At 44.9% G+C, this 15,474-nt stretch overlaps 1 protein-coding gene across 1 annotated transcript; it reads right to left on the bottom strand.

The window, feature by feature from the left end:
- Window positions 1-4,276: 4,276 nt before the first annotated feature.
- Window positions 4,277-4,906, bottom strand: LOC122019233 (calphotin-like). The gene has a single exon (XM_042576719.1). The coding sequence runs from the start codon at window positions 4,904-4,906 to the stop codon at window positions 4,277-4,279; it is 630 nt and encodes a 209-aa protein (XP_042432653.1).
- Window positions 4,907-15,474: the final 10,568 nt, after the last annotated feature.

Below are 15,474 nucleotides of genomic sequence, written 5' to 3'. Positions count from 1 at the left end.
TGTCGAGGAAGAAGAAGGGTTCGAGCAGAGACGAGAATCGCGAGGAATCGGGTAAAGGTTGAAGTTCTGCTCCCATCGCCTTCGAGTTGTCCTCGAGAGAGAGAGAGATCGGAGCGAGCGGAGGAAGGAAGAACGAAGAGCTCGGCGTCAGGGGAGGAAGAAAGGTCGAGATTGACGATTTAGGGGAGAAGGAAATAAAAGAAAAGGAATATAAATAATAAAACATTTCCTCACTTAAACGGGTATCCCAAACAGGCTTTATCCGGACCTGTAAATTCGTCCCCTCTAAACCCATCGTATGAGCTCCGAAAAATTACCATAAAATTTCTAAAAATTTCGGAAAAATTCTATAAGGCTATTTCCCAAATAACCTTATTAATTAAATTTTTTGATATCTTACATTCTCCCCTACTAATAAAAATTTGGTCCCTGAATTTCGCTATAACCAACAACAAACACTAGATTATAACCTAACAGTATAAATGCTGAAAGGAACTCTAATCCACATACCTCAAGTAAAAAGATGAGGGTATCGAGCTCGGATTGTATCCTCAAGCTCCCAAGTAGCCTCCTCGTCAGAATGATACTGTCATCCAACTTTAACCAGTCGGACAGTTTTGTTCCGCAGCTGACGCTCTTTGTAGTCCCGAATCTAAACCGGAACCTCCTCGTAAGTAACGTCAGGTTGAATGGGAACTGATATATTTGACAGAACATGTGTTGGATCGGATACGTATCTTCTCAACATAGATACATGGAATACATCGTGAATGCCAGCTAGAGATGGTGGTAGCGCCAGAGGATAAGCTACTGCTCCAATCCTCTCTAATATCTGGAATGACCCAATATATCGTGGAGCTAGCTTACCTCGAAGACCAAATCTTTTCACCCCTTTCGTGGGTGAAACTCTCAGAAATACATGGCACCAATAGAGAACTTTAGGGGTCTCCGTCTCCGATCAGCATAACTTTTCTGACGGTCCTGAGCCTCTGACATCCTCCGTCTGATAGTACGGACCAACTCTGCCTCCTGCTGAGCTCTCTAAGGTCCTAGCAGTTGGGCCTCCCCAACCTCCTCCCAAAGGATGGGTGTCCGACAAGGTCTACCATACAACGCCTCAAACGGTGCCATCTGGATAGCCGAATGATTGCTGTTGTTGTAGGTGAACTCCACCAATGGCAGGTGATCCCCCTAACTGCCTTCGAAATCCATAACGCAAGACCTCAGCAAGTCTTCCAAAGTCTGAATCGTCCGCTCTTACTGCCCATCTGTCTGCAGATGGAATACCGTATTGAAATGGAGCTGTGTGCCTAAAGCTTGCTGCAAACTCTGCCAGAATCAAGAAGTGAACCGTGGGTCTCTATCCGATATAATGGTCAACAAAACTCCATGCAATCTGATAATCTCTTGACAGTATAACTCTACTAATCGATCCAAAATCAGTCTTCTGGATCGCTATAAAATGTGTGGATTTGGTTAATCGGTCAACGATCACCCAAATAGCATCGTGGCCTCGTCGAGTCCTAGGCAACCTTACCACAAAATCCATAGTAATGTGCTCTCATTTCCACTCCGAAATAGGGATCTTTTGAAGTAATCCAGCAGGTCACTGGTGCTCAGCTTTCACCTGCTGACAAACAAGACATCTAGCTACAAACTCTGCGATGTCTTCTTTATACCATTCCACCAATAGGAACGCCTCAAATCGCAATACATACGAGTTCCACCTGGGTGGATAGCAAATCTAGAATAATGAGCCTCCTGAAGTAACTCCTCCATGACCGGGTGAGACTGAGGCACACATAATCTGCCTCGAAAATAAACAATACCCTCGTCATCTCTTGTAAACTCGATCTGCTGCCCGGAAGATATCTGGCTGCCAATGAACTATAAATGCTGATCTCCGGCCTGGGCCTCTCGAATCCTCATCCTAATCGATGACTGAGCAACCATGGTAACAAGAATACCCTGATCTGTCCGTCCCTGCTCCTCAAGGCCCAACTCGGAGAAACCCTGAATCAAGTCCGTGACTATAACTCGATGGCATGCTAAAGTCCCTCTGGACTTCCTGCTAAGTGCATCGACAACCACATTATCTTTCCCCGGATGGTAGCTAATAGTACAATCATAATCCTTCAGGAACTCCACCATCTCCTCTGTCGGAGATTGAGTTCCTTCTGAGTGAAAATATATTTGAGACTCTTATGATCAGTAAGAATCTCAAAAGTAATACCATAAAGATAATGTCACCAAATCTTCAAAGCAAAGATAATAGCAGCTAGCTCTAAATCATGTACTGGGTAATTCTTCTCATGCTCCTTCAACTGACGAGAAGTATAGGAGACTGCCCTGCCGCGCTGCATCAGAACAGCGCCCAAGCCCTGTAGAGATGCGTCTGTGTAAAGTACAAATCTGTCCTCTCCAGAAGATAAAACCAAAACTGGTGTCGATACTAATCTCTGCTTCAACTCCTGAAAGCTTGTCTCGCAAGCTTCTGACCAAGTGAACTTCATGTCTTTCCTGGTCAGACGTGTCAACGACATAGCAATGTGAGAAAAACCCTCAACAAATCGTCTATAATATCCAGCCAATCCCAAGAAACTATGGATCTCCTGAACTAACTTCGACTACTCCCAGCTGGTGATAGCCTCGATCTTCTAAGGATCTATCGAAATACCTCGGCTAGATACCACATGTCCCAAGAAACCAATGAGGATAGCCAAAAAGCACACTTGCTGAACTTCGCATACAAATGATGTCGTCAAAGAGTCTCCAAGACTATGCAAAGATGCTGGGCATGTTCCTCCTCAGAACGTAAGTAGATCAATATGTCATCAATAAACACAATAACAAACTGATCTAGATACTCTAGAAAGATACGGTTCATCAAATCCATAGATACTGCGGGAGAATTGGTAAGCCCAAATGGCATTACCAAAAACTCTTAATGTCCATATCTGGTGCGGAATGCTATCTTCTGAATATCAAAATCTTTGACTCTCAGCTGATGATATCTGGACCATAGATCAATCTTAGAATAAATTGATGTATCTCTGAGTTGATTAAACAAATCCTCAATCCATGGCAAGGGGTACTTATTTCGGACAGTCATTGCATTCAGCTGCCTATAATCGATGCACAACCTCAGAGTACCATCCTTTTTCTTGACAAATAATACCGGAGAATTCCACGGAGATACACTAGGGTGAATGAATCCCCTATCTAATAACTCCTAGAGTTGAAACTTTAGTTCGTCCAACTCTTTCGGTGTCATACGATAAGGAGCTTTTGATGTTGGCACAGTTCCCGGAATCAGCTATGGGGCTCCATAAGAACATCGGAATGCTCTTGTTCGTGCATGTTCTATGCAACTACTGTAGAGGGAACTATCCTCTGCTGACGATGTGAAGATTGGACTTTTGGCCTCCCTCGCTGAGTCCTGGACTGACCGAACTGTCCTCCCGGAACAGAAATTCCGGAAGCTACATGTTGATCCTTCAACGAATAGTCTCGACTCAAGTGCCCAGGCAGTTTGCAATAAAAGCAAACTGACTGTCTCATGGTGCATGTCGATGTGATGTGATCTCGGGATCCGCATCTAGTGCAGCGAGAGTCACCAGTGGACTGTTTCAGATTCTACTGAGCAGACTGGGAACGTCCTGATGAAGATCATCCTAACTTCTGGGGTCAGCCAGATGACCCAGAAGTACCCTGACCCGACTGAGTGCGACTGCTCTGCTGTTGTTCGGTAGCCTGTGGCTGTTAGATCTATCCAGAAGTCCGATCAGTCTGCTTCCTCTTCTTGTCTGCATTCACTCTCTGCTGAGCAGACTCAATCATAAGAGCTCTATCCAGTGCCTATGTATATGATGAAGTACCAAAATTGGAAATCTTCATCTGAAGATGCCCGTTCAGTCCCTAAACAAACTGGAGCATACGAGATCTGTATTCAGCAACCAACTCTGGATAGAATTGGGCCAACCGATTAAATTCAGCATTATACTCCATCATTGAGCGGTTATTCTGTCGAAGACTCAAAAAATCCTGGCGACGTGTCATCTGATATGCACGGAGAAAATACTGACTCTCAAATGCCTCCCTAAATCTTGCCCATGTAATATGCTGCTCGCCTATAATCGAGCACTGCATGCCCCACTAGATTTCTGCCTCATCTCGTAAGTGAAAAATAGCCAGCTCAGCCTTCTCCCACTCGGAGCAAGCCATATAAAAGAATATCTGCTCCATAGCCTCTATCCAAGAATGAGCTATGCTCGGATCAGTCTCCCCCATGGAACAATGTGAATTGACTTTTTACTGACTCTGCCAAGGCTGGGATCCGTGCTCGTGCCACAACCATATCAGTAGGGATCGAGATGGAACTGGGCAGAACCACTGGAGCTGATCCTATGGGTGGTACTGCTGGATAGGTCGGAAGAGGTATCCCTGATGTTGCTGCATAAACCGGGGTAGGTATTGCTGGTGGAACTATAGAGTAAACATAAGTAGGGGCGACTAAAGGTACGGTGGGTAGTACCGGGTAAGAAACAACCAGTACTGCTGGTACAGGTGACGAGTATGTAGTAACTGGCATAGGTATTTGTGGTACCGAGTACGCAGTAGCAAACATGGCTAGAGGGAGTGCCAAATATGCCACAGATAGTGCTGATGGGGGAGACGCCGGATATGCCGACGATGCTACCATTGGTGGTACTGTCGAGGTAGGTACCTTTGAAGTCGGAACTGTCAGGATCTGATAATCTGACGTACCCACAATACCCTGAGGAGTCTGTCCCTGACGGACAGGCTTGACCACAGCAGATCTCTCTGGGGACTCTGTCTCCGGAGAATCTATCGCCCTCTTACGTGGACGGCCACGTCTCGGTACTGGAATACGTGTTTGTGTCATATCTGTAAACAAAATGTTACCCAAATATCACTACTGGTATGCGAACTATAAAATTTCCTAAAATTACCTATTTGTCATCTGGAGATGATGTCCTGTCGCTGCTTAGTCCCTCAAATAGAACCTCGCGAAAATATACCTCGGAATTCTGAATCGAAAAATCGACGGAAATCCATACAATCCGAAAATACCCAAATACGCTCACAAACTCCATAACACAAAAATCCGAAATCAGAGCCTAGCTCTAATACCAAATAAATTGGTATTAGATTATCTCGAAAATCCATAACACATAAGATAGGCATCGTAGACCTGCTCTAATACCAAATAAATTATCACGCCCCAGGTAGTCCCTGCCAATAAAATTTCGGCAGCATCTCCCCTGTACGGGTGACAATATGAATCTTGAGATACATATATCCATACCTCGGCCCACACGGCCAGAACAATACAATACAGATAACAAACAATCCACACAATTAATATATAATCCACACAGTTTTAATGAAGCCTCCTGCTGACAACAAATATAACTAAAAGAAAGACGATAAAAAAAACTCATTACAGATATATGTAAATCCTACTCCACTACAATGAAGGAAATAAAATCCACGAAGTAATGAAATATCCGCAGCGGAAAACAAGAGTAGCAACCCCGAATGTTCAACACAAAGTCTAAAGTACAAGAACCCACATCACAAGTATATATCGACACAGAAACGAATACAAAAGTCTACAACCGAAAACTGTTGCGACAAAGGGGGCTAACGACTGGAATCGCCCGACGGCCTCAACCTGAAAAGCAGTAATGTAATGGTCTGAGTCCAAAGAACTCAGCAGGTAACCAATAGATATGTACAGTAACATACAACTACCATCAATAACCTATAGTACAGTCTCCTAACAGTATAACAGGTATGCATAGCTTGTTGGACCCCGTGGTGTTTTGATGTGATCAACAAAATTGGTTAGGTCCTGCTTTATGTTTGATCCCTGTATCTAAGTGTGCAGGAGCTTAGGAGCGCAGGAAGTCGAGCCGAAGACGCAGCTAGTAAGAAGGACGGCACGGGAAAGAAGCCGACGGGCTCAGTGCGTCCGAAGGATGAGAGAGCTGCAGAAGAGTATACCGATGTGTGAGAAGAATGTGTGCGGCGTTCGTGGGACGTTAAGTCAGGGAGGAAGACTGCTCGAGGAGAAGGCCAGAAATTGGGTTCGGGTGAGCCCTATTTCGATTGGCCGCAATCACCCAAAAAAGCAGAGCCTCGGAAGTCAAAGCAAAGAAGAAACGGAGCTGAGAAGACTGCTTGAGGTGCCTCGAGCCTCAGTCTGAGGTGCCTCAAGCACTGAGGCGCCTCAGACTTGCTTTGAGGCGCCTTCAACCTGGTCAAATTTGACCATTTGCAGCGGATAGAGTTCTATCTGCTACACCGAGTTGGAGGCGCCTTGAACCTTGTTGGAGGCGCCTTGGACCCTCGGGATAGAATTTCCAGAGGCTATTTAAAGGCCCCTGGAGCTAGGAATTAGAATACAACTCAAGCAATCAACTGTGTAATCTTTCCTAGCAATAGTTCTAAGCTTCCAAAGTGTAAAAGGCTTCTCCGCCCTCAGAGAAGGTGATTCTTCAGTGCGCTTTTTCTTACTGCCTTAGATTAAAAAACTTCTTGGTTGTAATCAAGTAAATAGCTGATTCCCTTTTTTGTTTCTATTAATTTATCTGTTATTATTTTACTATTGCATTTTTTGAGTTGAAAGCACGAGGAGGGTATACTTTATTTTTTCAGGCAATTCACCCCCCTCTTGTCGGCCTCCGCTGCACCTACAATTGGTATCAGAGTTAGACCGCCTCAGAAGGACTAACCGCCGACTGAAACACAACGATCAAGACTATGGCCGGAGCGAATATTCATCCCCCAAAGTTCGACGGAGACTTCGCGACGTGGAAACGCCGAATGGAGGTATTTTTCAAGACAGAATTTGATATTTGCTTAATTATGAAATATGGCTATACAGTTGTAACGCCTGAAAATTCTCAACCTTGCATTAAAATTATTCTATGATTTTTTCTGGAATTTTTAGATATTTTTCCGGAATTTTCCGTGTAGCGGAAGTAGTAAAAATAATTAGAAAACGAAAACGACCTAAGCGGGAATCGAACCCGAGACCTATGGCTTAGGGATAATGGTAGTAACCAGTTGAACCCAGCAGGGCCGTGCTGAAAGAGAAGGGAAACATTTATATTTATATTTAAGTTGGGCCTAGTTACCCACTTAATATAAATTAAGCACTTAAGTTGGTTTGGTTTAAGTTTTGGTTCGGCAACCCTCCCTCACCAAAACCCTCACGCCGAGACCCAACATCACCGCCGCCTCTCCTTTCTTCTCCTCTTCCTCACGCACGGCACACCAAGCCCCAAGGGCCAAGGGAACTCCTTCCGGCGAGATCTTCGATACGAGGACGTCCCCCTTCGCGAGAAGAACACGTAGACGCGAGCGGATCGTTGAGAAGATCATCTCCACCGGAGTTCTAGCGAATAGAATCGTAAGAAATTACGAATAGGAGGTAAGAAACCCCTCACCTGCAGTATAATAGCTTCCGTTTGAGTTTTTATGCTTTAGTTAGGAGGTATGCAGATTTTTATCGATAACTAGGGTGTATTTAACTCTTTTCGCAGATTAGGGATTTAGTAGAGCACCTCTAGATGGGCCAGGCATGTTTTCCCTCTTCAGATAGGAGGTTAGACGTTGTCGGGTGCCTAGAGGTGGTCTCCCTAATAGGGAGAAGAGTTAGAGCATCCTAGGTGCTCGATTAAAGGTCTAACTCAGTAATAGACAGTTTAATTAACCTATTAAATGCACTAGAAGCATTTAAAACAGCAAATTAGATTTATTTCGACTTATGTAGGACTACAGTCCAATGGGTGGGCTCCCATAGTAACCTCTAGGTTCAGACAACCTAGTTCTAGGTTCAGATAACCTAGATTAAGCAAAATAAGTATATAGCATTCAGTATTTTATTTTCAGCAGTGGCACTGTACTGGATTAGACATCCACTGGGCTGGACTCCCATAGTCGTCCCTAGGTTTAGCTAACCTAGTAAACCCTACTAGATTCGGAACTTGCAATCCCGGGTTTAGATAGGGATGCGCGCGCAGCAAGTACAGTTGCCAGGGCCCATCAGCAGCATGTTTAGTATTTTCACCTATTATATATATATATATATAGTTCTCTTTAAACTCTCATAAGTCAGTTAGGTGAACTTAGCATCAGCTTAGTTTCAGCTTCAGCTTCAGTTTAGCTCTTCCTTGTTGATACATTATGATAGCTTATGTTCAGTTCTTGATTGCTATGCTTGTATGATCACATGCCATGCCATCTTTAGCCTAGTCAGTATATTTCGAATAGCATGTTTTAAAAATCATATCTGCATCGTATGCATGTTTTTGTGAGGTAGATGGTTTCTTACTAAGCTTTTTAGCTTACAGATGCTACTTTTCTTATACTGCAGATACAGGTAAAAGAAAAGTGGATTAGTGGAGGCTGGAGGGCAATGCAGATCAAGATGTGTGTGGAAGGAACCTGGAATAAAGATCCTAGGGATCTAGTTTTATTTTACTACGCATTAGAACTTGTAGCAAGTCTAGTTATTAAAGTCTTGTTCTCTTTTCCCTTATGCTTCGCATTCTAGTATGGTTAATGGTATGAACTAGTGAACATGCATTATATTATGTCTTGAATGTTGCCCAATGCATGATAGAATAGTTATTAGCAGTTGTGTAATGGTTGTGTGAGATTTTGGCACGAACTAGTGCCGAAATCAGAGTTTCAGTGCGAAATCAGAAACTCCGATCGATCCATGGATCGATCTGGGATCCTCAATCGATCCATGGATCGATTGAGGGCTGATTCCGCGAACAGAAGGCTTCTGGATCGATCAGCCGATCGATCCAGTCATATTCTGTCGCGAACAGAAGGCTTTTGGATCGATCGGTCGATCGATCCAAGCTATCCCTCGCGAACAGAAAGGGTTTTGATCGATCGTTGGATCGATTGACTTATGTGGATCGATCAGCCGATCGATCCAAATAAAGTCCCGTGCACAGAAGCACGCTGGATCGATCACTGGATCGATCAGTGAGCCTGGATCGATCAGCCGATCGATCCAGATTATCACCCGAGCACAGTAGCAGTCCGGATCGATCCGTGGATCGATCCAACAGAGAGCAATCGACCCAGTTCAGTCTGGATAAATTGGGAAGTTCAGTTTCGACAAGAAACTTAACAGATCAGCTTCTAGTTCATAGGGGATGTAGGATACACCTGGTATTCCTAGAGTTCTTCCTCCAGTACATGTAGAACCAAGAATAGTTATCAGGTAGCAACTAAAATTTAAATTAGATCAGTTTTCCGCACAGTTAGCTCATCATAACTGTAGCGATCGGCCTTACAGCTCAGCTAGTAGAAGGCGGGTCGTTACAGAGTGGTATCAGAGCAGTGTTCCATACTTCCTACACACACATCAGCATTGAACCTGCAGCTTCCAAGTAAGAATACCTCTACTCTCTTTATTGTTCTTGCTTTCTAGTTACAGTTCATGTTTATATGCCTACTGCTTGTTAGTATGTGATAGTTTTAAACATGATATCAGTAGTTATATAACTGTGATTACATTAGTTATGTTATGTTCTCTATGTCTTTAGAAATGGCACGAGGACGCCCAGCTAGAAGGGCACTAGCTACTGAGCCCCAGCAAGAGGCAGGCAGTTCAGTGCCTCCTCCAGACCTTACAGCATTAGTGGCTCAGTTACAGCAGCAGCTAGCTGAACAGCAACAGGAAATAGCCACCTTAAAGGCTAATCAGTAGAATACAGTACCAGTACCAGCACCAGCAGTCCCAGCAGCTGAGCCAAGAAAGGAAGCCTATCTGATCCAATGGCAGCGAGTCAAGCCGAGAACTTCTCGGGCACTAGTGAACCATGGGATGCACAAGCTGGTTCAAAACATTGGAGAGCACGATGGAGCTCTGGACGTGGCCATAACACGAGAAGGTGAAGTGTGCCTCCGCACGGAGACGACGCATGTGGTGGGAAAGAATCGAGCAGGCGCCCGGTGAACCGGATGTTATGGGTGACTTGAGAAAGAATTCTTGAGGTTCTTTCACGTCACGGGTTACAAACCGCCACTACGACGAGTTCACCGAGTTTCGTCAACCTTTCAGTTGAGGAAGCCGTGAAGAAATTCAACAGTTTGGCTCGTCTAGAGCTAGTCGGCACAGAGAAGGAACGAATCCGGTTGATGCTCAAGATGCTGAGGCCGAGATAGCAGTGAACGTGGCTAGTGGCATACATAGGCCACAAACCACGGAGGAGTTAGTGAGCGGTGCCTTGACCACGGAGCATTACGAGAACAGTATCAAGCAGCAAGTCTCCTCAGAGTCCAAAGGCCAAGGAAACTCTCACACTCAAAAACAGCAAGGCCATAGCTCTAACTAGAAAGGGAACTCCAACAGCAAGCGCAAATCAGGAAGTGACCCAAAAGGAGGACCATTTAGCAAGCGACCCAGTTATCCAAAGTGTGCTACTTGTGGGAAATTCCACCCAGGGGTTTATCGCAAGGGCACACGAGGATGCTTTGAATGTGGACAAGAAGGGCACATGGCCAAGCAGTGCCCGAACAAGACCAGTCTTCCTCAGCCACAGCAGATTCAGTATGCAGGCCAGCCAGCTCAATTATATCAGATGCAGGCCGCTCTAGAAGGTCCACTTATCAGCCAGGGCAGATTAGAAGCCCCTCCAGCTATGGAAAATGCGAGGATCTACTCACTCACCAGAGAGGACGTAGCCAATGCCTCGACAGTTGTCACAGGTCAGATTAGCATTTTTCAGTATAGTGCTACTGTTCTATTTGATACTGGGGCAACCCATTCATTTATAGCCAGGATGTTCTCTGAAAAATTAGAAATACCCTCAGAGGTACTTAGTGGTCAGTTTTTGACGGCATTACCTTCTGGAGAGATCATGGCATCCATGCACTGGCTCAGGGCAGTGCCAGTCATTATAGCATTTAGGGAACTCTTTTGTGATATGATCCTGCTAGAAATGACTGACTACGACATCATCCTTGGAATGGATTTCCTGATCAGATACGGTGCTTCCATAGAGTGCCGTAAACAGAAAGTCGTGTTCCAACCCGAAGCAGAAGCACAGTTCGAGTACATCGGAGAACCAAAGAGAAAAACCAGAAAATTTCTCTCAGCTATGAAGGCACAGAAGTTGATGGATTCAGGATGTACGGGGTACCTAGCACATGTAGTCAATACCAGCCAGGACAGGGACCAACAGCTAGCAGAGGTCCGAGTTGTATGTGACTACCCAGCAGTCTTCCCTGAAGAGTTACCAGGCCTAGCACCAGTCAGGGAGATTGAATTTGAGATAGAGCTCTTCCCCGGCACCAATCCTATTTCCAAAGCGCCTTACAGCATGGCTCCAGCCGAGCTGAAGGAACTTCATGAGCAACTACAGGAGCTACTTGACAAGGGCTTCATACGCCCTAGTCACTCACCATGGGGAGCGCCTGTACTGTTCGTGAAGAAGAAGGATGGAAGCATGCGGCTATGCATAGACTACAGAGCATTGAATCAGGTCACGATCAAGAACAGGTATCCTCTTCCCAGGATAGATGGCATGTTCGACCAGTTAAGGGGAGCAGCAGTGTTCTCTAAGATTGACCTCAGATCAGGATATCACCAAGTCAGAGTCAAGGAGGGTGATATACCGAAGACAGCATTCAGGACCAGATACGGACATTACGAGTTCGTAGTCATGCCTTTTGGCGTGACAAATGCTCCAGCTACATTCATGGATCTCATGAACAGAGTATTTAGAGAGTACTTAGATAAGTTTGTTATCGTGTTCATCGATGACATCCTTATCTACTCAGGAACTCAGGAAGAACATGCAGAGCACCTGAAGACAGTACTACAAACACTTCAGCAGAATCAGCTATATGCCAAGTTCACGAAATGTGAATTCTGGCTTGATCAGGTGTCCTTCTTGGGTCACATCATCTCAAAGGATGGTGTCATGGTAGACCCCAGCAAAATAGAAGCAGTAAGTAACTGGAAAAGACCGAAGAATGCCAGTGAAATTAGAAGCTTTCTGGGATTAGCAGGTTATTACAGAAAGTTTGTAGAGGACTTCTCCAGGATAGCCTCCCCACTGACAGCTTTTACCAGAAAGAACAGAAATTTTCAGTGGACAGAGGACTGTGAGAACAGCTTCAGTGAACTCAAAAGAAGGTTGACCAGTGCTCCTATCTTAGCCTTACCAGGAAATACAGATAGCTTTGACATCTATAGTGATGCCTCTAAGTTGCGACTAGGAGCAGTGCTGATGCAAGACGGAAAGGTGATTGCCTATGCCTCCAGACAACTCAAGGATTATGAGAAGAATTACCCTACTCATGACCTTGAGCTTGCAGCAGTGGTGTTCGCTCTAAAAATTTGGAGACATTATTTGTATGGAGCTCAGTGCAGAGTGTATACAGATCATCAGAGTCTGAAGTACTTCTTCACTCAGAAGGATCTGAACATGCGACAGCGTAGATGGCTTGAGCTGGTCAAAGACTACGATATAGACATCCTCTACCACCCAGGGAAAGCCAATAAGGTAGCCGACGCACTTAGCAGAAAATCCAGCACTACCTTATTATCTCTTACAGACATGTCACCGCCCCTACAGAAGGAGATCGTAGATTTCGGTCTCGAACTCATCGTTGGACAGCTCTCTACTATGACCTTAGAGTCTACCTTGCTTGGTGATATTCAGTCAGCTCAGGATCAGGACCCTGAAATACAGAAAATCAAGCAAGGGCTAATAGAATCAGAAAGTAGAGAATTCAGAGTATCCGATAGCGGGGTGTTGTACTTTGGTGACAGACTCTGTGTTCCAGATCAGGAGGAGCTACGGAGACAGATTTTAGATGAGGCTCACAGGACTCCCTATGTGATGCATCCAAGTTCCACCAAAATGTATCAAGACCTGAAGAAACATTTTTGGTGGCCCGGGATGAAGCGAGACATCGCCAGATATGTTAGCATCTGCCTCACCTGTTAGAGGGTCAAGGCAGAACATCAGCGACCAGGAGGAGTTCTGCAGCCTATACAGATTCCAGAATGGAAGTGGGAGGATATCTCTATGGATTTCATAGTGGGATTGCCCAGAACCACGAATGGTTTTGACGCCATCTGGGTAATAGTCGACAGGTTGACTAAATCAGCCCACTTCTTAGCTATCAAGATATCCTACTCCATGGAGAAGCTAGCTCAGTTGTATCTCCAGGAGATCGTCAGACTTCATGGAGTCCCATGTACCATTATTTCAGACAGAGACAGCAGATTTACATCACACTTCTGGGAGTGTGTACAGTCAGCATTGGGCACGAAGTTAAAGTTCATCACAGCATTCCATCCTCAGACAGATGGTCAGACGGAGCGAGTAAATCAGGTACTCGAAGATATGCTCCGAGCGTGTGCCCTAGACTTCAAAGGAAGTTGGTGCAAATATCTGAGTCTAGCAGAGTTTGCATACAACAACAGCTATCAGGCCACTATCGGCATGGCACCTTACGAGGCTCTCTATGGGCGGAGGTGTAGATCTCCAATCTGCTGGTATGAGAGTGGTGAACAGAAAGAACTAGAGCTTCAGACAGATCTAGTAGCAGATACCACAGCAGCTATACAGCAGATCCACCAGAGGATAGAGACAGCTCAGAGTCGCCAGAAAAGCTATGCTGATACATGGCGCAGACCCTTAGAGTTTTCAGTCGGGGACACAGTGTTCCTCAGAGTAGCTCCCATGAAGGGAGTGATGCGTTTTGGGAAGAAGGGCAAGCTTAGTCCCAGATATGTGGGACCATACCTTATCAGCAGAAGAGTGGGCAAGGTAGCATATGAGCTAGAGCTACCCCAGGAAATGTCAGCTGTCCACAATGTATTTCATGTCTCTATGCTGAAGAAGCATACCCCAGATGCCACCCAGGTGATTGAGCCCCAGTCGGTAACCTCAGCTACGATAGTCGGCCTATTCAGATAATAGACGGAGCAGTTAAGAAATTGCGGAACAAGGAAGTACCATTAGTCAAAGTCATTTGGCACAGTCACACAACAGAGGAGGCAACTTGGGAGACAGAAGCCAGCATGAGACAGAAGTACCCAGAATTGTTTTAAGTTCGAGGACGAACTTTTTATAAGGTATGGGGGATTGTAACGCCCAAAAATTCTCAAACTTGGATTAAAATTATTCTATGATTTTTCTAGAATTTTTAGATATTTTTCCGGAATTTTCCGAGTAGCGGAAGTAGTAAAAATAATTAGAAAACGAAAACGACCTAAGCGGGAATCGAACCCGAGACCTATGGCTTAGGGATAATGCTAGTAACCAGTTGAACCCAGCAGGGCCGTGCTGAAAGAGAAGGGAAACATTTATATTTATATTTAAGTTGGGCCTAGTTACCCACTTAATATAAATTAAGAACTTAAGTTGGTTTGGTTTAAGTTTTGGTTCGGCAACCCTCCCTCACCAAAACCCTCACGCCGAGACCCAACATCACCGCCGCCTCTCCCTTCTTCTCCTCTTCCTCACGCATGGCACACCAAGCCCCAAGGGCCAAGGGAACTCCTTCCGGCGAGATCTTCGATACGAGGACGTCCCCCTTCACGAGAAGAACACATAGACGCGAGCGGATCGTCGAGAAGATCATCTCCACCGGAGTTCTAGCGAATAGAATCGTAAGAAATTACGAATAGGAGGTAAGAAACCCCTCACCTGCAGTATAATAGCTTCCGTTTGAGTTTTTATGCTTTAGTTAGGAGGTATGCAGATTTTTATCGATAACTAGGGTGTATTTAACTCTTTTCGCAGATTAGGGATTTAGTAGAGCACCTCTAGATGGGCCAGGCATGTTTTCCCTCTTCAGATAGGAGGTTAGACGTTGTCGGGTGCCTAGAGGTTGTCTCCCTAATAGGGAGAAGAGTTAGAGCATCCTAGGTGCTCGATTAAAGGTCTAACTCAGTAATAGACAGTTTAATTAACCTATTAAATGCACTAGAAGCATTTAAAATAGCAAATTAGATTTATTTCGACTTATGTAGGACTACAGTCCAATGGGTGGGCTCCCATAGTAGCCTCTAGGTTCAGACAACCTAGTTCTAGGTTCAGATAACCTAGATAGCATTCAGTATTTTATTTTCAGCAGTGGCACTGTACTGGATTAGACATCCACTGGGCTGGACTCCCATAGTCGTCCCTAGGTTTAGCTAACCTAGTAAACCCTACTAGATTCGGAACTTGCAATCCCGGGTTTAGATAGGGATGCGCGCGCAGCAAGTACAGTTGCCAGGGCCCATCAGCAGCATGTTTAGTATTTTCACCTATTATATATATATATAGTTCTCTTTAAACTCTCATAAGTCAGTTAGGTGAACTTAGCATCAGCTTAGTTTCAGCTTCAGCTTCAGTTTAGCTCTTCCTTGTTGATACATTATGATAGCTTATGTTCAGTTCTTGATTGCTATGC

The sequence above is a fragment of the Zingiber officinale genome, chromosome 9A (assembly GCF_018446385.1).
Source record: "Zingiber officinale cultivar Zhangliang chromosome 9A, Zo_v1.1, whole genome shotgun sequence".
Classification (NCBI taxonomy): domain Eukaryota; kingdom Viridiplantae; phylum Streptophyta; class Magnoliopsida; order Zingiberales; family Zingiberaceae; genus Zingiber; species Zingiber officinale.
Note: the sequence above shows the minus strand (reverse complement) of the source record. Positions and strands in the feature narration are given on the sequence as shown.

Coding starts and splice junctions, on each gene's coding strand:
- LOC122019233 (XM_042576719.1), bottom strand. CDS start 4,906: ATGACACAAACACGTATTCCAGTACCGAGACGTGGCCGTCCACGTAAG.